The sequence below is a fragment of the Macaca mulatta genome, chromosome X (genome assembly GCF_049350105.2).
Source record: "Macaca mulatta isolate MMU2019108-1 chromosome X, T2T-MMU8v2.0, whole genome shotgun sequence".
Taxonomy (NCBI): domain Eukaryota; kingdom Metazoa; phylum Chordata; class Mammalia; order Primates; family Cercopithecidae; genus Macaca; species Macaca mulatta.
This window is the reverse complement of record NC_133426.1, coordinates 76,784,433-76,807,498: the sequence shown is the minus strand read 5'-3', so window position 1 is coordinate 76,807,498 and position 23,066 is coordinate 76,784,433. Positions and strand designations below refer to the sequence as shown.

Below are 23,066 nucleotides of genomic sequence, written 5' to 3'. Positions count from 1 at the left end.
CTTTAACCACAGTATAACTAAGGAATGGCATAGAGTGAGGGGCACTGAAAGAAACTGCCTGTTCCCCTAGGAGCTTTGAACATTTCTCTGCAGGGGACAGTATTAATATAATTCTCTCTTCTTTCTCATATTCTTTGATCTGGAACATAAACTAAGGAAGGGGCTTAGATGCATTTCTTTTCTGAGGCAGCAGTCAGAAATTGGTTCACAGTTTCCAACTTGTAAGTTGAGTAGTACTAACTGCTGACTTCTCCCTTTTCTTCACCCCAGCCCCAAATAACATTCTGCCATGTTCCTAGATCTTTAGTTACCAATCCACCATTACAGGATTCCTGGTCACGCCTATGCCATCGCCACTGACGTGTTCAAAATACCAATTTGGAATTGAAAGTTTTCTAGTGTGAGGCTGGGTGCGGTGGCTTATGCCTGTAATCCCACCACTTTGGGAGGCCAAGGCGGGCGGATAGCTTGAGGCCAGGAGTTCGAGACCAGCCTGGCCAACAAGGTGCAACCCCATCTCTACTAAAAATACAAAAATTAGATGGGCGTGGTAGCACACTGCCTGTAATCCTAGCTACTCGGGAGGCTGAGGCAGGAGGATTGTTTGAACCCTGGAGGTGGAGGTTGCAGTGAGCCAAGATGGTGCCACTGCACTCCAGCCTGGCTGACAGAGTGACTGTCTCAAAGGAAAAAAAAAAAAAGTTTTCTAGTGTGGCGTGGGGTGATGTACCCCTATGATGAAGTCCCAAAATTTGCCTTGAAAGAATCCTGGGGAACTTAAATATATATTTATAGACCCATCTACTGGACAATGATTCTGTTAGTCTGAGGTGGAATCTGGAAATCTGGATTTTTAAAGACGCAAAGGAAATAAGCAAATAAGTCTTCAAATGTAGGAAACATTGTTCTAAACAGTAGTACTATACTGTATGGGGAAGGTCTGGTTCTTCCTATATATCCCACCCTAGCTCTACTGACATACCTCTTCTAGAGCCTCAGTGCTATTGTTAGGTGGCAACATCCCTTGAGAGCAGAGCTGGAGGTAGAATTAATGTAGCTGTCTCTATGCTTCCTGGGAAATCCTGTTCTATGCTCCTATTTGCTGACCCCCTGCCCCGCATTGGCCACGAAAGAAAGAAAATAGTAGCTTGGTTACTTCCATAAAGGCATGTTGGGTGACTTGGCTGAATGTTGAGGTCCAAGACTCTCCCTGTGGTTAACAGGTCTTAAAAAATGTATCTAAGAAGTATAAAAAACATGGTAAAAAGTCCCAGCCAGGTGCCATGGGCCTAAGAGGCAAAAACCCTCCTGCCCTAAATTGGTTCTCACTTGAGATACTTGGATTGGTTCTATGTTAGGGCACCAACATGAGATAATTGCATTGTGGAAATATAGGTATAGTGTGGAGAAAGCACAAGCAGTAACAGCCTTAGGTTAAAGAACCATTTATTGAGGGTGTACGTAAACAACAACAAACAGTGGAGAATGAATGGTATTGGCCTTTGAAGTATATCAGCTGCTATAGAACTGTATTCTCTACAGATGTCTTTTAGCCATCAGAGAAGGTAAGGTAGAATTCCCAGGTGCTGCAAGAAGCTTCCACCCAGTAGCTGTGAGATGCAGTCGGGAAAAAATGACAGCACTTTCAGGGGTTCTGTTTTTACCCCAAGCCTAGGAATTGGAAGAGAGTAAGTGGCCATGTATCATAAAACGAGGTGGGGAGGAGAACTGGCATGGCAACCCCAAATGTAAGAAATCCATCAAATGAGGCAGAGAAAGCCTAAGCTGTCAACGGGAACAATAGCTTCTGTTGCCTGACTCCTCGAAGGATTCCAGTTCGATTTCAACTGCTGAAGTGTGTGTTAAGGAAGCTAATACAGTGAGGTGACTGGAGTCAAATCTCAACACCCAGGGTCAGCTTCTAGGAGATGTAGAAGAGGAATTCTGATCTTACAATCCCTCTCACCTAAAGGCAAACCAACGAACTACTTTGGGCTAAAGTTAGTCCTGTTTTCCCCTTAAGTACCACTCAGGCATCAGCTCAGCAAAGGAAACTTACCTTCTCTACTTGTATACTCCCTACCCCAGCAAAGCTAGGAAAAAGGATACTCCCCTCTTTCGGTGGAGGTAAAGTCCTTGTGGAAAGAAGGGCAGAAACCACACGCCGGAACAGCTGTGTGTGTGTGAATGGTGACCAAAAAAAAAAAAAAAGGAAAAAAAAAGGTCAGGTTCAGAGGCTGGAATAATTCAGGGCCTTTGAGATACATGATGGGGAGATGAATCTTGACCCCCACCCCGCAAAAGATAAGCCAAGGTTATCCAAAAGAGTAAACAGTGGTGGTAGCTACAGACAGAGTGCAGTTAAAGTATTATAGAAAGAAACAAGTATTACCTTTTTCACGTTGTAACCGGTTTTGGCACTGGTCTCAATAAACATCACATTGAGGTTTCTGGATTTTTCTTCACCCTCTTCTGCAGTGACTTGTCTGGACGAATCAGAAATGATGAAAAGGGCCAGAGTTATTGGATATGGATAGATTCTTCTGAGGTGTAATGATGCTTACCTAGCGCCAGGAACTCTAGAAGGCTTAAACCCATGACCCATCTGATTACAGGGTGAGGACTCTCTCCTATACCCCCCACATATCCTTGTGCCCTGATGGGACGCCCCCCTGTCCTTCCCCTCCTGCAGTGCTGGTAGTGGGCAGAGGAGACTAAGGTAACTCCTCCCCAAGTAAATAGAACACAGTTGACCCTCCCCATAGAGACTGAATTTTAGGTATGCCAGAAGAAATTGTAGTTATACTTTACCTTTTGTTATCCAAATCAATCTTGTTACCCACCAACATGATGACAACATCGTCACCTCTTTCTGCTCGTACATGTTCTACCCACTTATCTGTCTCCTTAAAAGAACTGATGTCTGCAAGAGAATATGTTGCAGAGCGTTGAAACATTTAGGAGAGATTTGGAGAGAACACTTCCTCTCTGCTAATTTTATCAATCTCCCTATCAATCTCTTTATAATCCCCTTTTGAAATAAAACATTGCATAACACCCACTTGTGATGTCATAGACAACCACTGCAATAGTTGAATCACGAATGTAGCTAGGAATTAGGCTGTGAAAGCGCTCCTGGCCAGCTGTGTCCCATAGCTGCAGCTGAACCTGCATAAAACAAATGTTCAGGAAGAAGATGGGGAAAGGTAGAAAAGAAACTAGCCTTTTTAAAAAGCTCAGACCTAATAAAGGCAGAATACAAAAGGTCGGGGAGAGTGGATCCCTGAGAAGTGGCTGCTATAGCCTCAAACCAAGTGGCCTATAGTCCTAGGACAGGTCCAACCAATTTCAATATACTGTTTTGATTCAGGAAGACCCTACAGCACAGCAGATTTAAGGATTCAAGGTCTCTTGGAGTTTATGTTACAGTTGGAGATTAGATGAAGGCAGGCAGAACAAGAAACATCATAGGGCTTGGTAATTTGAAGAGGCTTCAGTTTTTTTGATGGTGCTACCCAACTGTGATGAATAGGCCTAAGGGGTTGAAGTGTAGGGTTTGTGGTATGAGAGTTAACACTCACTATTTGGTCCTCCAAGTACATGGTCTTAGACAAGAAGTCAATTCCAACAGTTGCCTACAAAAGAAAGTGAGAGACACTCCAGCATTCCCTCTATTCCCAATATGAGGCAGTCTTAGAACCCAAAGTGGAGAATGACCCTTCAAGAAGTTGTCCTGGCTCCACTTCCCAATGCTTATAATACATAACTTTGAGGAGGAGAATCTCCAGGTGAGTCCGCCAAGAAGAGCGGCAAAAATGTACCATATGACTTGGTGATGGGCTTACCTGGCAGGCGCAGCCGAAGCTGTTGTACATGAAGCGGGTGATGACGGATGTCTTCCCTACTGTGAGGGAGTTAAGCAGGCCAATCGTTGCCCTCGGTGCCCTTTCTCCCCCCAATGTTTCTATGAGCCCTCCCTCTTCCCACTCCAACCTTTCCCAACAAGGAGGAACTCGGTTCCCCAGAGAATGCCCCACCCCATTTCATACCAATTACACCTCCCTGTCCCCAAAGCCCAACCCAGACCCGCACCGCTCGGCTCTCCCAGGAATAAGAGTTTAGATTTGCACAGAGACTGGTATTCGGTTCTTTCGGCAGCCTCCAGGCCAAAGCCTCCGGCCTCCATCCAGGCCTTGTCGTGACCAAAGGCAGACATCGCTTCAGGTAGGTGGCAGCCAAAATGGCTTCCGACGCTCAGCCTGCGCCTCCAGACGTCATGCCATACTCTACTGACGTCCGCTGACGGCCATTGGCTTCACACCCAGGCCTGGGCACGGCCACGCCCCCTCGGCCCCCTCCTCACAGCTTGCACTGTGCCTCGTGTTCAGCGCAATCCTATGGCCACTAGAGTGGGGTCATGGGGTGGAGAGAGGGATGGCCACTGACCGTGTCACAGGAAGTTGGGGTCAGTGTAAGGGAAAAGCACGGGCTAAGTGTAGTGTAATCACGGCGAAGGGGTGGAGGTGGGGAAGATTGTTCTCAGCAGTTCCATGATCCTCCAGGAAGAGGAAATAGGCAAGAGATCGCCAGGCACATCTGAACACACTGATTTATTAGAGTGTTACAGTGGGGGCTCCCACACAGACGGGCACCAGAGCGAGGTGCTCAGCTCCCCTCATCTCCCTCGGCCTCCGCAGCCTTCTGGTTCTCCTCCTCGCCTTTCCGCGTAAACTCCTCGATGACTATGTCCTCAGAGCTTGCAGAAGCAGCAGAAGAGAATGGAGGGTTAGGAACCCCTTTCTGGGTGTCCTCCGTGTCCACTCTTTTTTCCTGATCCCAGAAAAGTGATCCCCTCCCTGCTTCCCAGCTAGGCTCCTCGGCCCCCTCTTGGTGCTCCCACTCCTCCATCAGCCACTCTGGCTTGTTTCCTTCCATTCCCGCCCAAATTTCCCAGCACAAAAGTCCCCCAGGAGCACTGGAAGGGAAATAAGGATGAGGGGTGGGAAGGAGGGAAGGTATCAAAGAATGAAAGACGAAAGAAGTAAGGGCGAGGGGGTGGGGGAAAAGGAAAAAGAAAAATGGGAAGGGGATGAGGGGGAAGGATGATTCCAACAAGAGCAGAAGGTGGAGGGCGGGGGGGATGCAGAAAGGGAAAGGAGGGCATATGAAAAGCACCGAACTGTGACACGAAGCTAAGCCATATGTTTCCACTGCACACGTATTGAAAGCACCCCAGGGAAGCATTTTCACATTTCCATCATCATAACATGGAGGGTGGCAATGGGAAGAGGGGAATGGGGCTTCCCAGTCTTGTATTCCATTACCTAGCAGCCTCTGTAGCAAGCATGGAGAGGGAGGGAAAAAATGGAGCTGAAGCTGATTAGGGGCTCTTCGGTTCCCTGAAGAAGTATCTTTACTTCCCCCTCCCCCTTCCCAATCCTTCGTCTCCAGCACACACGACACACACACTTCCCCTGAAAACCTAGACACCCAGCCTACCTATTGCTATTCCATCCCCAGGCAAACTGCTAGTCTCCAATTCATGAGATCAGAATGGCTTGGACCCCAGTCCTCAGGACAACCGTTCCTGTGAGTTCCACCTGGTCACTCACCTTGAGATGGCTTCGGATGGATCAGGACCAAGGGTAGCTCCACACCAACATCGCTGCAATGATCCCAAGGTGGAGTTACATCTCCTCTCTCTACAAGCCCAATCCCTGGACCTCCCTCCCTTAGTTTTCCAGTCTTTGGATGCCCTCAGACCCTCCCGAATCAATCATTTTGCTCTCCTTATCCCCTTGTCCTCCTCTTCTTGCCCAAGTCCCCCCACCCCACAGTCTCTCACCTGGCTGTCAGGTCTCCTAGGATGCTGTGGGTAGAATGACACCCAAAATTAGCAGCAGGAAATACAGAAGGGGCAACCTAGTTTCACTAGGGGATGAGGGATCATAAGACCTAATGAGCCAGCCACAGAATGGGTTTCTGGAAGGGAAAGTGACTTGCTCACTGAGCTCACCGTTTTGGGTACCTGGTCTGGGAGAAGGGGTGGGGAATGGTTTGATTGGGTCAATCTAACTGGGAGAAAAACAGAAGCGAAAAACCCTTGACTCCTCAGCCCCTTCCCAGACAGACCCAGAACCCTCACTTACCCACCACAGGACACCATCAGGTTGACTCTGACTTTGTAGGACACCAGGATCCCCAGCAGCTCTTTGTCCATTCCAGGTCTAATACTGGAGGTTGTAGTATTCGTTTTGGGGTGTTTAGGAGCATGAGGAGTAATTCATTCAGTCCCCAGTTTCTTCTCATGCATTCCCATCACCACACCCTATTATGTTTAGTCTTATCGTAGAATATCTCCCAGGCTCTAACCTCTCCTACCCATTGAGACCACATTTCTCTTCCTAACATTCACTTTTACCATGTCACCCTCTGCTCAAGAGCCTACATTTTGAATATAACAACTAGTCTGCCTGACTTTCAAGACCCCTAACGACCTTGCCCTATCTAGCCTCTCTAACCTTTTCCGCCCTAACTCCTGGGATACAACCTAAGCAGACCCATCTTCTCTCCGTGATCAGAACATGCCATGTGGATTCCCACCTTCTAGCCTTGGCCCATGCTGTGTCCCTAGTCTAGAATGCTCTCTTTTTTCCTCTGTTGGTATCCAGATCCTTCACATTCTTCAAGATCTAGCTCATTCTACCTCCTCCAGGAAGCCCTCACCAGCTCTCCTGGCTTCTTTTAACTTTGTGGCACTTTTACTCTGAACCACGTGCACTAACATTTAACTGTTGGGTTGTATTTGCATCTCTCTTTGTTCCTCATCTAGGCCATAAATTGACTGAAGGCTGTCTTAAACTTCTTTGTATTCTCCACATTGCTTAGCATAGGAATGAGCATGTAATAGGTGTTCAGTAAAAAACCCACTGATTGAAAAATAAGACACTGAAAGCTGTATGAGCTTGAGAAAATCTCTTCATTGCTCTGGGCTGCTGATCTCTTACATATAAAATAATGCAGTTTGGATGATTTCTAATGGTATTTCTAGCAATAACAGTCTATAGCTACTTGATTGATAAGGGTAGGGAGAGATGGAGGGATTACACTTGACAGATGGTGGCAGGTGGTTTTTGGTGGGAGACACATCTAACACTAGGGCCTCCGAAGGCACAGAACCAAGTGAATGACTTCCTAGAATTCTATTCATTCCTGTTGCATCATTTTCCTTTTTTGCCCTCCTTTTCCTCCATTTCTCATCTCCTAGTCTTCTACTCCATCTTTATCTTTTCTAGAGAGTAGCTTCTGTAGAGATCACAGTATTCAGAGCCGGATGACATGTGATATAATCCTGTCTACGTCTACCACTTAACAGCGATGCCACCTTAAATGAATTCCTTCTTCTCTCTGAGCCTCAGGGTCCTTAAGTGTAAAAGGAAATAAGAACACCTATCCAGGCTACTTTAGTGGGGTTCTCACAAAGATAACATAGTACATATGTAGGACCTTTGTGAACTGTGAAATCGTATACAACATAAGGATTGCTTTCCTCTCCATGTTTTCCTTTTTTCTGCCTATGACCTAAGCCTGCCGTTGGTCCCACAGGCATTATTGAGCTTACTGCCGGCCCTTAGGCCTGGAGGAGTCTCTGAACACTGCCCTGGAGACACTTTAAAAAATGGATAGGCTTCACTGAAGATGAAACGTCAGAGCTGTAAATGTAGCATGTAGAATGGTTGAGGGGTGGGAAATGGAGGCTGAGAGTTACATTTGAGCTTACATCGTGCTAGAGGCCAGGTTGGTATCTTCATGCTTAAGTTTGCCATCCAGTGCCAGGCCCCGTTTCTGGCAGCTGGCAGCCAGGATTGGGGTTACTGCAAAGCTCTGGGAGAAGCTGGAATTGGCAGCTACAGTCTCCCTTCAAAAGAAGAACAAGAGAAGAATCTAGGCTGGGCTTGCTGACTAAGCATACTTTTACTCCCAAGAGTATCTTGTACAAGATTATACAAGAACCTACTGGAGTATCCAAGAGAGGTGACATGTTTACTTGTGAAGACTGGGGGGAATTAGTTCTGGTGGGAAATCCTTATGCCCCTGCCCTCGCTCAGCATCGTGATGGGATTCCTGGGGGTAAGTTGCATCTCCTCCATCTAGTTCTCCTGGGAATCCCTCCCTGGGATCTTCCACCACCCTTTTTCCCCCAACCCCCTCACCTGCTTCCTGGACCTCTTTCCACCACCCCACCCCTTGGCTCTCTGACCCTAGCCCCAGCGCCAGCTCACGTGAATTCCTGAATGAACACAGTCTTGGAGTACTTGTCTAGTGAATACAGGACAACATCTGTGGTCTGGTCAACTGAACAAGCCAGGAAAAGCACATGATTATATCAGTCAGTCATCCTTGAGACCCCAGCTCAGTGTCCTTAGTTGTGACCTTATACATAGGCACACTATACATGATGCAGTAAGACATGCTCATTGACACAATAAGATATGCATTTTGACAAGCCCATGTTAGAGGGAAAGCCTAGATGAATGCAGACAGGTAAGTGAGGCAGAATTTTGGAAAAAGACCTGTGGCTTTGGGACCAGGTGCACAGGGATGGAAAAAGAAACTCACCTGAAATCTTGATTTTTTTGATGACCTTGTTGGTGCAGTTGTTGATGGAAACATTGACAGAGATGGGTTCTCCATGGTAGTGAACCTAAAGCAGGAGGAGGGACCCATGTCAAGGCTGGAGGAAGAATGCACAGATGGAGACCTAGAACCCCTGCTTCCTTAGCACTGTTGTCACCCTGGCTCCCATCTCTGCCTGCCCAAGTAGGAAATCAGTGAAGAAAGGGCATCAGAGGGGTTCTGGGGTGGAAGGCAAAAAGTGGGGGTCACAAACCTCACTGTCCATCCAGGCCTGGAGTTGTAGGGGCTGAGCTGACAGAAGGAAGCGGCGGATGGTCTGGGCTGAGGGGCCAGGGCCTGCCTCTGGTGGTGCAAATTGTACTTTCCGGACAACCAGCCGCACATAGTCTCTGAGCAGAGACCAAGGGATTAGCCAGAGCGTCCTCCTTTCAGACCCACAGACCTCTCCCATGCCACCCCCATAGTCCAATCGTTACTTAAGAATGGGAGCAGAGGAAGGCCTCCCTCAGAGAACTTTTCTAGTCCCTTAATGCAAGTATGTAGACCAAAGGTTAGTAAACTGTGGCCACTGGCCAAATCTGGCCTGATGCCTGTTTTCCTATGGCCCACGAGCTGAGAATGGTTATATTACATTTGTAAATGGTTGAAGTAAATCAAAGAACAATGCTATTTTATGACATGTGGACATTACATGAAATTCAAATTTCAGTGTTCATAAGTAAAGTTCTATTGGACACACAGCCACACTCATTCATTTCTATACTATCTGTGACTGCGTTTGCACTACAACAGCAGAGTTGAGTACATGCAACAGAGAAATACTGTTTTTTTTGGCCCATTACAGAAAAGTTCGCTGACCCCTGCCCTAGATCAAAGAAGATAAGTCAGAGGGGGCTCAGAACCGGGCGTCACTGGTGGCGATGATGCTGTGGAGGTTAGAAGTGGGGCTATTTCTGTCATGAGAGCAGGATCTGTTTCCTGGCAGAGGCTGGAGGCAGGGATTTTTGGGGACAACCAAAGAATACCTCTTGGAGACTGTCTCCTCCGGGTTTTCAGCACAGAAACTCTTCACTTCAAAGTCAATCCCACAGGGCTGTAAAAGGACAAGGGCAAAGAGAGCTAATTTCCAGTGCTGTCCTCCCTTCCTCATGGGCCTATAAGAAAATGCCTGACCTCTTTCCTTAGCTGTCCATTTCTCCAGTCTTGACTATCCCACTGTTCCTCTTCCCTGGCACTACCATCTGTCCTTCTTTCTTAGAACCTAGTCCTCACCTTTCCTGAATCTTCAGGACCTGGCTGCAGTGTCACAGAACAGGGCAGGTTGGTCACCATCTAGGGGACAAAAAGGAGATCAGAAAAGAAGTAGAAAAGAAAAGAATACAAACAAATGCAAAAGAAATAGGGAACCCTCTCCCTTGTCCTTCTTGAGCTTCCTCTCTTAATCTTCCCTGGAGACCTTGCCTGCCCAGGGCTTGGGGTCAGTACCTGCAGGGTAAAGGGGTAGGCATTGTCCCCTAGCTTGTGCAGCAGTCGCTCCTGTAGAACTGTGAGGGGCCCCTTAGGGCTGCTGGATTCAGCTGGGACCACTTGCAGGGTCTGCACATACAGATCTTTTCGGAATGTCAGACCAATCACTTCCAAGTCATCACGGCCATAGCGAAAGGCACATGTCAACATGACAAACACTGCAGACATAGGAGGAAGAGAGTGGCCTGTCAGGCCTGAGTGGGAAGGGGAATCTTAACTGAGTCAAGAAGACACAGACAGGTTGTGTAATATGATCGAAGGCTGGCCGGGCGCGGTGGCTCACGCCTGTAATCCCAGCACTTTGGGAGGCCGAGGCAGGTGGATCACAAGGTCAGGAGATCGAGACCATCCTGGCTAACACAGTGAAACCCCATCTCTACTAAAAAAAAAAAAATACAAAAAATTAGCCGGGCATGGTGGCAGGCGTCTGTAGTCCCAGCTACTCGGGAGGCTGAGGCAGGATAATGGCATGAGCCCAGGAGGCGGACCTTGCAGTGAGCCAAGATCGCGTCGTCACTGCCCTCTCCAGCCTGGGCGACAGAGCAGGACTCTGTCTCAAAAAAAAAAAAAAAAAAAAAAAAAAAAAAAAAAAAAAGATCGAAGGCTATGGGCACAAAGAAAAAGATTATTAATACATTTGACTGCAGTAAGATTTATATTAAAAGTCTTTATAAACAAAGTCTTCTTTATGTTCAAAGTCTTTATAAACAAAGAAAAAATGGAAAGCCTGGGAGAAAATCTTTGCAACACATATAACACACTGAAGTTTAGCGTCCAAAATATGTAAGGACTCCCACACGTCAACAATAATAATGTACCAGTATAAAAGTGTGCAAAGAATGTGAAGAGGCCCTTGCAGAAGTGTGCAAAGAATGTGAAGGAATGGCCAATAACATATGAAAACATATTTAGTTTCATTAGTAATCAGATAAACGCAAATTAAAACCACAACGAGATAAGACTTCACACACATCAGATTGTCAAAAAATGTTAAATCTGGCAACATTACATGTTAATGAAGATGTGGAGCAAAAGGAGTTCTTACATACTGCTGGTGGGAGTATTAATGCAACCAATTTGCAAAACTATTTGGGATTATCCAGTAAAATTAAATCTGCTCATAGTGTATGAACTGGAGATAATCTAAAAATCTATCAACAGGAGAATTGGTAAAAAATGTATGGTATATTCACATAATGGAACACTAAACCAAGGTTGAAATAAATGAACTAGAACTTCAAAGAATGCCCTGTGGTTTGTATGTGGCCTCTCCATAATTCAGGAGTTGAAAGTTGATGACCATTGTGATGGTATTAAGATGGCCATTAAGAGGTGATTAGATCATGGGGCTTCTTTGTTCATGAATTCCTTTATGAACGGGATTAAGACCCTTATAAAGGAGACCTTTTGCTCTTCCACCTTCCACCATGTAAGGACACAATGTTTCTCCCCTCTGGAGGATACAGTAATAAGGCACCATCTTGGAAGCAGAGAGCAGCCGTCATCAGAAAACAACCTGCTAGAGCCTTGATCTTGGACGTCCTAGCTTTCAGAATTGTGAGAAAATAAATTTCTGTTCTTTATAAATTACCTAGTCTCAGGTATTTTGCTGTAGCAGCACAAACAGACTAAGACCTGTGTCAACATGGTTAAATCTCAAAATTTATTGAACAAGGCTGGGCACGGTAGCTCACGCCTGTAATCCCAGCAATTTGGGAGGCCTAGGTGGGCAGATCGCTTGAGAACAGGAGTTCGAGACCAGCCTGACCAACATGGTGAAAACCCATCTCTACTAAAACACAAAAATTAGCCGGGCATGGTGGCATACACCTGTAATTCCAGCTACTCAGGAGGCTGAGGCAGGAGAATTGCTTGAACCCGGGAGGCGGAGGTTGCAGTGAGCTGAGATTGCACCATTGCCCTCCAGCAGGGGTGACAGAGTGAGACTCTGTCTCAAAAAAAAAAAAAAGCTACTGAACAAAATATCTAGCTGCAGAATGATAGGTACAGTATGTTACCGGTTATATAAAGTTTAAAAGCATGATGATGACAATATCAAAGTTGATCATAGACACATAAATATGGAGTAGAAGTATGGAGCCATCAAGAGAATAATCACCAAATTCAGGATAGTCGTTATCTGGGGAGGGAGGAGAGAAGGAGGAGAAGCAGTGAGTAGGGAGGGAGGAAGGCAAACTGGATCAGGGAAGGACACGCAGGAGACTTTAGTTTGTTTCTGTTATTCTTTTTAAAGCTTGGTGATGAGTACAGGGTATTCATTACATAATTCTCTATGCCTGAAATATTTTATCATGAAAAAGAGAAACAATAATATTTAGGGCCAGAATACCTGGACCTGAATAGGACTTGCACAAATCTCTTGATTTCTCTGGGTCTCAGTTATTACACCTGTCAATAATAGGACTGCTCTAGTAACTCTACATATGCTATTTAGACCTCGAAACAACCCTCTGAAGTATTATTATCTCCACTTTACAGGCAAAGAAAGTGAGCTCGGAGCTGTTAAGCAATGGTTCAGGATTTCAACCCAGGCCTGTCTGACTCCAAAGCTCAGGCTCATAGGTGCTCAACTTAACTCATAGGATGGTTGTGAGGAGTTGATGTATTAGAAATCCCTTTGGAGGCTGGGCACAGTGGCTCACACCTGTAATCCCAGCACTTTGGGAGGCTGAGGTGGGCGGATAGCCTGAGGTCAGGAGTTCGAGTCCAGCCTGGCCCACATGGTGAAACCCTGTCTTTACTAAAAACACAAAAATTAACCGGGCGTGGTGGTGGCCACCTGTAATCCCAGCTACTCGGGAGGCTGAGGCAGGAGAATCGCTTGAACCTGGGAGGTGGAGGTTGCTGTGAGATGACATCACACCACTGCACTCCAGCCTGGGCAACAGAGTGAGTCTCCGTCTCAAAAAAAAAAAAAAAAGGAATCCCTTTGGAAACTTCCAAATAATTATAGATGTGGATGAAGATGATGATGATGATACTGACAGAAATGGAAGAGTTATAATTGAACTCATACTTTGTAACTGGTATCTAAGATTTGAAAGAAATCAAGTGAGAGGCAGATAGAAAGCATCTGAAATGCACTAATGGAATGTAGAATGGAGTAGAGAGGGATACCTGTCCAAGTACAGGGTGACAGAGGTTGAGGCAAGGAAAGATATAGAACAGGAATGTGTAACCTTACTTCTATCAGGGGTTCTGACCCAAAGAAAAAAAAAAAAACTGCCAACAGCAGCACTTGAGTAGAAAGCAACTTATTTTAGTATTTTTAAGAACTCAAAACATCAAACACCGGATTATTTGCTTTTAAAATTGAGAATGAGGAAAATGAACCTATATTCAAAAGATACAGCAAAGCCTGAAAGTATTGATAATATCGGTGTTTATAAGGACTGGGGCAATATGGGAAGCCTCATGCACTGCAGGAGTGAGATTTAATTGGTATAAGCGTTTTAGAGGGCAATTTGACAATGGGTATAGAAAGCTTTAAAAATGTGTGAATGAGGCCGGGCGCGGTGGCTCAAGCCTGTAATCCCAGCACTTTGGGAGGCCGAGGCCGGGCGGATCACGAGGTCAGGAGATCGTAGACCATCCTGGCTAACACGGTGAAACCCCGTCTCTACTAAAAAATACAAAAAACTAGCCGGGCGAGGTGGCGGGCGCCTGTAGTCCCAGCTACTCGGGAGGCTGAGGCAGGAGAATGGCGTAAACCCGGGAGGCGGAGCTTGCAGTGAGCTGAGATCCAGCCACTGCACTCCAGCCTGGGCAACAGAGCAAGACTCCGTTTCAAAAAAAAAAAAAATGTGTGAATGCCTTTTGGCCGTTAATTCCTCTTCTAGGCATTTAGCCTAAAGAAATAATTGAACAAGTGAGAAAAAGATGTGCATTGCAGGGCATCGTGGTATCCCCATACAATATAGTACTAGGCAACTTAAAAAGTTATAGATTTGTATATATTGACACAGGTTTAAAAGATTATAAAATATTATTTGTAGTATAGCATTTTAGTTAAAATTTTGATGTTTGCACAGAAAATATGAATAAGATCAAAAGATTAGTGATTAAAGATGGTAAGGTTACACAGTCTCTCCTTCATCATCAAATGTTTTCTAATTTTTCTACAATGGAGACAAACCTAATACTTTTCAAAAGATACAACAAATAGATTCACCTTTGTTCTCAATTATGGCCAATTATAGTGTGAGAAAGGAAAGAGAAAGAAAGGAAAAAGGAGAGGAAAAGAGGTGGCTGGTAGGAGGCAGGGTGAGAGAAGAAATGAAAAAGATGAGGAATGAGACAGAAAAAAAGGTCAGGATGGGTGAGGCAGAAGGGGATCTAGTAGCACCTGAGGTAAGGATGTTAATCAGATGACTTGTTCTTGGAATTGCTTTCTGTTCCTGTGTTGGGAGGGCAGCAGACTAAGACATCAGCTGCATCATGCAACTCCTACCCCCAACTGAAGCTCTAATTGGCTCTCTAGCAATTTAGAATTGTCCTTTTTTTGCATGCTAGGAAATAGCTTGTTTTTATTTTCTTTTAAAGTCAGTATCTATTCTAAAGTTATTAACGTATAGTTGTGTTTATTCTACAAAATATATGTTAATTGTCTGAGCATCAGAAAATACAAACAAAAAGACAAATCAAAGCTCCACCATAATATATCATGTTCCACAGATAACTACTGTTCATATCTGTTATGTGTGCTTCTCAACTTTGTCTGTTGCTAGAATTGAACGCAAGGCCACCTTAGGTATTTTTTACTTTTCTCTCATTGCCTTTTTGAAGTTAAACTTTGTATTTTGAGATCACTGTAGAGTCACATGCAGTTGTAAGAAATTATACAGAGAGAGATTGTAGATATATTTTTGTTAAACAACAGTTTGTTCACACTATCACATATACTGCCCTATCACTGGCCTTTATCACTCCACAGTATAGATTAAGCATATTTTACATCCACAAATGTACCTTGATAAAAAAAAAAAAAAACATTAGAAAATATGACGCAAACAAGACAATCTTCATAGAGGTAACAAACCATGTTGAAAAACTAAGAATAAACAAGAAATACGCGCAACTTAAGAGAAAAGTAATATAAAACTCTACTAAGGGGACATTAAAAAAAGATTAGAATAAAAGGAAAAATTCATTCTCTTCCTGGAACAACATATATTTTTAACTAAAGATTTCTTTCCAGAGCTTGTGAAGATTTTGTAGAAATGTGAAAAAATGATTTAGGTTTTAGAAATATAGAATACTTGGGAACCTTAAATAAGTTGGTTAATTTATGAGTCTATCCCAAAGTTCCTCTGATATTTAAAACCGACTTGATTGCTTCTTCACACTGCTTAATCTGAGAGATTTAGGCTACTTTATTCTCCAATATCTAACAGTTACATCCGAACTAGTACTCATCAACCCATTCAGCACCTTTTTCAAATCAACCCCAATTTTCAGTCTAGTTGGATCACGGTGGGGTTAATCCACAGTGAGAAATTAAAAGGAAAAAAAGCAGCAACGACAACAACAAAAATCAGCATAATCTTGATCTGTAGTAGTGCTGCCAAAGTAATGTTTCTTACGGTTACTTCCTGTGGTTGTTGTTTTGGTTTTTGTTTGGGAATTTTTCCTTGAATAAAAGGTCAGTTTCACTACACAAAAAAGGAGATGGAAACACGTATACCAGAGGTTGCAAAATGGCAGCCTGAAGGTCACATCTAACCAACAGAAAAAAAAAAGTTTATAATCTATCCAGGCTTCTAAAGTCTTTTAGTGAGTTGCCAACATTTGAAAATCAGGAAATCTGCATTAAAATATGGATTTCTGACTTATTGGATCATTCTATAGGCAGTCTAAGATTCAGATCAATAGCCAAGCAGGGCCACCACCAGTAATAATAGAGAAAATCCGAAATTCTGAAAGAAGCTATTTTAATTTCAGCACGAGTGTAAGTTTTGTGCAATTTTGAAAAATAAAATTTAATTTATGCTTTAGATATTTACTTTGAATATGATTTGGGTAAGGGGACACCATAATCTTTTCACACTTTGGGCCTCTAAAAGTCTTATTTTGAGCTTCATTTACAGTTCCTCGTTAACAATTATAAAATTTGGCCACACTGGGCTGGAATTCCCAGTTGTCAGCCTCCACCAGAGAAGGCATTCGCAGTTCCTGCCACTTTCTGGTTTTCTTATACTCTGGTGCAATCCACTCATCGAGTTACCTGTCTGAAACACACAAAGACCGACAAGGATTTCCACTTACACTTTCGACCTTTTAAGTACTCAGGATCAACCAGGACTACACCATCTGTGGAGAGAAGGACAGACAGCACTTTGGTCAGGAAAAGCTCTCAAGACTATGAAATAGAAGATGATCCCTGAAATGGTTCTTCCCATTCTTCCCTTTAATTTGCCTCCTTTTCTGCACAGTCTCTCCTGGACTTTCTTTTACTCCCTAGTTTCCATTCCTCTTTCCCCAGGCTTCCCCTTTTTGGACTCACTGACCAATGGGTTCCACCATGTCCACATGGTCCACGAAGTCCCGTTTCCCCAGGTAGATGGAGAGCTGTTGTGGAACAACTTTGCATGTTATTCTCACAATCATTTTGGAATGGATTCCCCTGAAGCCCCCAACCCAGATCCCTGAGACCTTGAAGGATGTACCCACCTATCCCTTTTGCCCTCTCATTTGCCCAGCTGGGCCAGGTTCTCTCACCTTCCCATTGGAGCTGGTCTTCTTAAACACCCTATGGGGAGAAAACCAGAAAGAGGATGGAGAGGGGGATTGGAAGTGCAGGGAAGAGGAAATAAGGGAAGTGGGGAGAAAAGAAATATTCTTAGGATTAGGAGAAGAGGCTCCAGGAGCATAGGATGGGGCAAAGGTAGAGATAATCGGGATAGAATCCAAGGACACAAGTTAGGGAGAGATTGGAAATCCCCCTACCCCAAAGGGAAATACTTGGATTGGGGTAGGGAGCAATTCACAGATTCAAAAGATTAGAAGGAGTTCTTACTTGGACATGTTGGCTATATAGTTGATGTTGAGCCTTTTCTGCGAAAAGGGAAAGAAGAAAGGCTCAATCATTTCATTTCCATTCTTCTCACCCCACTCCAGCATACCATCCATATACACCTAGTGTGATGTAACCTTTCTTCCTTAGACAGACACCTCACCCACATCAAGTACCTCCTATTCTCCCTTCTGCCAAGGGTACTTCTTCAGCCGTATTCTTGCCCATCTTGGGCAAGAGGGGAAAATAAACTTTCCTATTTTGTACAAATCATTGACTAACCATACTATCTATTCTCCAGAAAGGGCCAAACTTCCTAGAATGGCTGGGGGACTCTTGAGAGCCCTCAGAGAGAAGGAACTTCTCTGGAAAGAGGCTGGACAGAGGTTTCCATCCAGAAAAGTTTGAGAAAAATGTGTTTCTTGGTCTGTATGAGGCTAGACATCCCCTGGCACACACTAGGTGCCAAGACATGTTTGTGGGATACATGAATGAATGAATGAATGAATGAATGAACAAATGAATGGATTCTGTCTCCTTCTGCTACTGCAATGGATCCTGAGCCTGAGTTCACCTCATGATGGCCTTGACTGTCAACAAAGAATGGAGAAAAGTGTGAGAGAGAAGGGGTTGGTGCCTTCATACTCTCAGTTTTTGGTGACAGAAGTCTCTTTGGAGGTTGAAAGTCCTCCTTGAACCAACTCATCCCTCTCATTGCCTTCCCTAGATTTTCCCATTCTTATCCCCGTCCAGGTCCCCAGGGGCTAGGCCTTTGGGTGGGAATCCTTAGAGAGAGGGAGATGTCTCTCTAGGGCTTCTCTTTGATGCTTACTGAGCCTGGCCCAGGGGGTGAGCTTAGGGGAGCTTCCAGAGGTCTTTGGAGGGTCTCTAGGCCTGAATGTCTATAGGCTATGTCAGGAAGGGTGTCCCTCAACTGCTGCCTGATATATTAAGGGGGATGCTAAGAGCAAGGGATATAGGGTTTAGTATGGGCTAGAAGTCGAGGGCTCTGGAATATTACCTGGGGAGAGAGATGAAGTTCACATCAGTCTCCAGCTCTGGTTGCTATGCCTGCCTCCCCAGCCTCTTATACCCACAGTCCTCTGAGTGTTTTGATTGGTGGGGGTCATCAGAAAAGAATAGGGTTCTTGGGGGGGGGCATGAAACACTGCTATAAATAGTTCAGGTGCCAAGAGTTTGGAAAGCAGATTAGTGCCTAAAAGATTAGTGGCTAAAAGATTAGCAGGCTATTGCTGCTGGGACAGAGTGGGGGTAGGAGGTTGATTCTGATGATGTTAAAGGCAGGGGAGTTTGAGAAGGGTAACTTCAGGATTTTGGCCTTGTGAGGCCTTGAACCTGAGAACTGGGATCAAAGTGGAGTTGGAGGTCTTAAAGGTGAAGCATGGTGGGGGATTGAAATGGGAGGGCTCAAAGTATAGGCCTTTGTGTTTTTGAAAGGAATACCTTGTGTCACACTCCAATCTTTATATCAGCAGCTCCAGGCCACACAAAAGCCAAGGGTATGGGAAAGAGTACCTCGTCCCCAAGCCGCCCACCACTTGGGACATTGGACTCTTGAAGCTGATGTTTAGAAACCCCGATTATCCCAGCTTATGTGCACAGCAGGAGTCAATCTCCTGTAGGTAGTGGGGGCAGGAGTGGTGGAGGGGGAGCTGAGTGCATTGAGCTGTGTGTGCACATGTCTGTGAGCCTTGAACTTCTCTTCTCGTTGGAGAGGAAGGTAATATAAGATTCCCAGCCCGGGGACAGGTTCTTCTGGCAGGACATGCATGTCGAGGGAATAGGCGGCTGACATCTTATCACCCCTACCTAGGGTAAACCTCCTCACCCCAGCTCTTGACTCTGTCCAATCCCTGAAACTAAGTCCATGCTGTAAGCAGCTTCTCTTGCCTCGTATGACCGCTCATGGAATTAGAGATATTTCTGTCTCTGCAGCTGCCAGGACCCCCACAACAGCAACAACAAAGTAATCTTCCTTTCTTGACTGTCCTTCCCACAGGGCCTAGGCTCAGGCTTCACGGGCATAGAAAATGTAGAGACAGAACCTACAAGCTCTGGGGTTTCAGGACTCTGACCTCCTTCACCTCCCCTTACAGCAGTCTAGACATTAGTACTTATCTATAGACATAGCCCTTAACCCCAACCTCCACAATGCGGTGTCCATTCCTCAGAGGATGGCTATGGCTATGACTCAGAGGGCTGGGCAGGGCCTTCCCTAACTCCTGCCCCTCACTGAGGGCCCTGGACAGCTGTCCCATATTCTCTTTGCACAGTTCACGGTGTCAGCCCCTGCCATTCCTAGCCAATATGCATCTCAGGGCCTGGTTGTTTAGTTACTATAACTCTCTCCTTCTCAGGGACTTTCAGATAGTGTGAGAAGCCCAGATTCTGCAGGTACCACAGTGGGATAGGAACTGATGCTGGACATACAGGAAAGACTTGTATACATGCCAAGGTTGGTGTCTGCGAGGAAGGTGAAAAGTCAGAATGAATCTACTTTTCATGCCAGACATGGCAATATTCAATGGCAGGAGAGGAAGGCCTCTCTTCTTGTATGCTTATTTTTATCATTCAGGAAACCTTTCCCAGAATCTCTAGAATGACTAGTGGTCAGCCTATTTTTGTCTTTAGACCCACACTTGAGGCTCCTACCTCCCTTTTAGGTACTCAATCCCACTTTTCTTCTCTTTCTACTCAGATCCATGGACCTCTCAGTAGGAAGAGAGTAGATCTGCTAGGTCTTTAATTCATTATTATGATGGAATGTAAATCATTACTCTTTTCCAGAAGTTTGTGCATTTCTTGACTGAGGTAAAATTCACAAATCTTAACTGCAGCTCAATGAATTTTTACCTACTGTGGCAAGCTTAATTATGCCCCCCAAAGATGTCAGGTCTTAATCCCAGGAACCGATGAATGTTACCTTATATGAAAAAGAGACTTTGCAGATGTGAATAAATTAAGGAGCTCGAAATGGGGAGATTATTCTAGATTATCCAGGTGGGCCCTAATGTAATCACTAGTCTCTTTATGAGAGAGGGGCAGAGAGACTTTTGACTCTGAAATAGGAGGCAATATGAGGCCTGAAGTAAGATGCTAGGCTGCTGGCTTTGAAGACGGAGGAAGGGGCCATGAGCCAAGGAATGCAAGCAATACAACTCTAGAAGCTGGAAAAGACAAAGAAATCGATTCTCCCCTAAAGTCTCTCACGGCCACAAGATGGCTGTTCCTGCTCAGGCATGGCCCTGCTGAAACCTTGATTTTGGCCCACTGAAACTGATTTTAGACTTCTGACCTCCAGAACTGTAAGAGAAGAACCGTGTATTGTTTCAAGTCACCAAGTCTGTGGTAATTTGTTACAGCAGCCATAGGAAACTAATACACCTGTGTAAACGCACATATAACCACCACCCAGGTTAAGATATAGAACATTTCCATTCCCCCAGAAAATTTCTTTGTGCCTCTTTCCAGTTAGTAGCTTCCCGAAGAGAACAGTCACAAGTTTCACTTTGACCTGGAATACTTGCATTTTACGAGGATGCAACAGTAAGAAAGCAAAGGAATGCATATCTAATGGAGTTTCTGGCCCCTATAATACATTGGTGGGGGAAATATTTTTAGGTCCTTACCCACCCTCATTCTGTACACCTGGATGATATCTCCAACCAGACCTTCCAGTTAGAAAATGATGATCAGATCTCTGCATGAGGAAGGAGTGGGTTATTCAGTAAAAGGTTGTAGCAGACAGAATTGCTTACCAACTCAATAGTCATCTCCCTCTTCCTCCTTGTGGGAAGAATCCCCATTTTTAAGGTATTTCACCCTCCTCCGCATGGGTCTGTGCTCCTCTATGCCACTCATGGTCGTTTTATCCCCCTTGCCAGTGATCAGCTTAGTTATAGGCATGGTGAAATTCAGGCCACTGTGATGTGAGAGGAGGTATGCTGGAGAGATTCTGGGAAAGGTTTCTTGAATGATAAAAATAAGCATACAGGAAGAGGCCTTCCTCTTTTACCATTGAATATCGCCATGTCTGGAAACAATGCCTGACCGACAATAGCCACCCTGTGACCATGAAAGTTGCTAAATAACATGCCAAGGTTTCAAATCGGAGAGATGGAAAGAATCAGGATTTTTTAATGACATTGTTGAACTGCTGAATTAATCAGCTCCAAAGCCACCCACTACTGAACTTATATGCAAGATAATATATTTCCTTTTTTAAAAACAGTCATCTAAGTTGGGATTTTCTGTTATTGCAACTGAAAACATAGCAAAAGATTCAAGTGGGATGTGGATGAGGCATTAGCTCAGTGGGGGAGGATGGAACGGAGATAGATGGATTAAATCGCAGAAACAGATTTCCTGTGCTGTCCTAGGCGCTGAACAAACTAGTCCTGGTCTCCACTCTAAGGTTGTTAACAGCCTTGCTGGAGATAAAGTTGGGTGTGTAGAAAGACAAAAAGGGCACACTACAGATAATACATATGAACAAAGCTAACTTGGGTACAACTATGTGGAGCCAGTCATTTCCCCATGATTTCATTAGTAAGTTTAGACATCCAGGGCTTCAGATCACTACTCCTTTCCGTCAAGGTTGAGTGACTGTCTTGTTCCACTTACTCTCAGCAAGTAATTCCATTTGTTCACTTCATAAAGAAAATTCAGGGCCGGGTGCGGTGGCTCAAGCCTGTAATCCCAGCACTTTGGGAGGCCGAGACGGGCGGATCACGAGGTCAGGAGATCGAGACCATCCTGGCTAACACGGTGAAACCCCATCTCTACTAAAAAATACAAAAAAACTAGCCGGGCGAAGTGGCGGGCGCCTGTGGTCCCAGCTACTCGGGAGGCTGAGGCAGGAGAATGGCGTAAACCCGGGAGGCGGAGCTTGCAGTGAGCTGAGATCCGGCCACTGCACTCCAGCCTGGGCGACAGAGCCAGACTCAGTCTCAAAAAAAAAAAAAAAAAAAAAAAGAAAGAAAATTCAGCCAATTGGAGTGGACCTCACACCTTCCAAATACACCTATACTTTAATTCTCAATAACGACAATGAGGGCACTCTGCTGGGTTCCTTACATGCATTGCTTCATTGTCTTCTCACAACAAGCTAGGTGCTAGCATCCTCATTCTACATATGAGGAAATGGAGGTTCAGAAAGACTTATCCATAGTCACAGCTGCCAGGCAATGGAGCCAGAGTTCAACCCTAGGTCTGTCTGACTCCAAGCCTGCATTTTTTCCACTATATCACTTACCTTCCCTCCCTCATTTTCTTCCCTCTCCCTTCCTTCCTACCTTTATCCCTCCTTTCCCTCCTCCCTCCCTCCCTCCTTCCCTCCTTCTCTCCCTTCCTTCCTTCCTTCCTTCCTTTCCTCTTAACTCAGAGAAAGATATTAGAAATCATGCCTCTTCTCCGTTTCCTTCTTAAAGCTCCAAGGAAACAGAAAATCTTGCAAAGAAACTGTCATCAAGACAATTATGAATAGTAGATGTGAAGGGCCAAGAGGGAGAGGACTGGAACAAACTGGAGGAGTAGGGCAATGGAAGGGTGTCAGCAATAATGGTATTTGTACATCTTATTTATCTCTGTCATGAGAAAAATAGTAAACTTTTTCTGCATACTAAATTCCAGACGTCAATGAGATACCCAAGTGTGTGTGTCCTGTAGCAAACAATATATATAGGGCTTAGATTATAGATGTGGGAACCATTCAATTCAACAAATTATAATTAAGTTATTCATTCATTCAACATTCAACAACTATTTATTGAACACTTACTATGTGCAAGGTACTTGTTTTCTTAACTCTGAGTTGGAAGGCATTTTTATGGGGACAGCAGAGAATATA

The 23,066-nt window shown here is 44.7% G+C and overlaps 2 protein-coding genes across 4 annotated transcripts; both read right to left on the bottom strand.

The window, feature by feature from the left end:
- Positions 1–2,206: 2,206 nt before the first annotated feature.
- Positions 2,207–4,216, bottom strand: RAB41 (RAB41, member RAS oncogene family). Its single transcript, XM_077988035.1, has 6 exons — positions 4,093–4,216; positions 3,846–3,901; positions 3,582–3,635; positions 3,063–3,168; positions 2,812–2,923; positions 2,207–2,486 (listed from the first exon to the last, which is right to left on the bottom strand). Exons 1-6 carry the CDS (start codon positions 4,214–4,216, stop codon positions 2,345–2,347), a joined length of 594 nt encoding a protein of 197 aa, XP_077844161.1. The 3' UTR covers positions 2,207–2,344.
- Positions 4,217–4,593: 377 nt separating this feature from the next.
- Positions 4,594–21,153, bottom strand: ARR3 (arrestin 3). Of its 3 annotated transcripts, XM_015127617.3 has the most exons (17): positions 20,977–21,153; positions 17,201–17,238; positions 16,903–16,933; positions 16,692–16,752; positions 16,450–16,494; positions 10,123–10,322; positions 9,910–9,969; positions 9,663–9,730; positions 8,891–9,026; positions 8,620–8,704; positions 8,283–8,355; positions 7,781–7,918; positions 6,150–6,233; positions 5,846–5,869; positions 5,613–5,665; positions 5,325–5,334; positions 4,594–4,756 (listed from the first exon to the last, which is right to left on the bottom strand). In XM_015127617.3, exons 1-17 carry the CDS (start codon positions 21,022–21,024, stop codon positions 4,666–4,668), a joined length of 1,245 nt encoding a protein of 414 aa, XP_014983103.3. In that variant the 5' UTR covers positions 21,025–21,153; the 3' UTR covers positions 4,594–4,665. The 3 variants fall into 3 exon arrangements, with proteins under 3 accessions (XP_014983103.3, XP_077844158.1, XP_077844159.1); XM_077988032.1 differs by lacking the exon at positions 5,325–5,334; XM_077988033.1 differs by lacking the exon at positions 5,325–5,334 and having other exon boundaries at positions 16,855–16,933; positions 20,977–21,148.
- Between the last annotated feature and the right edge of the window lie 1,913 nt (positions 21,154–23,066).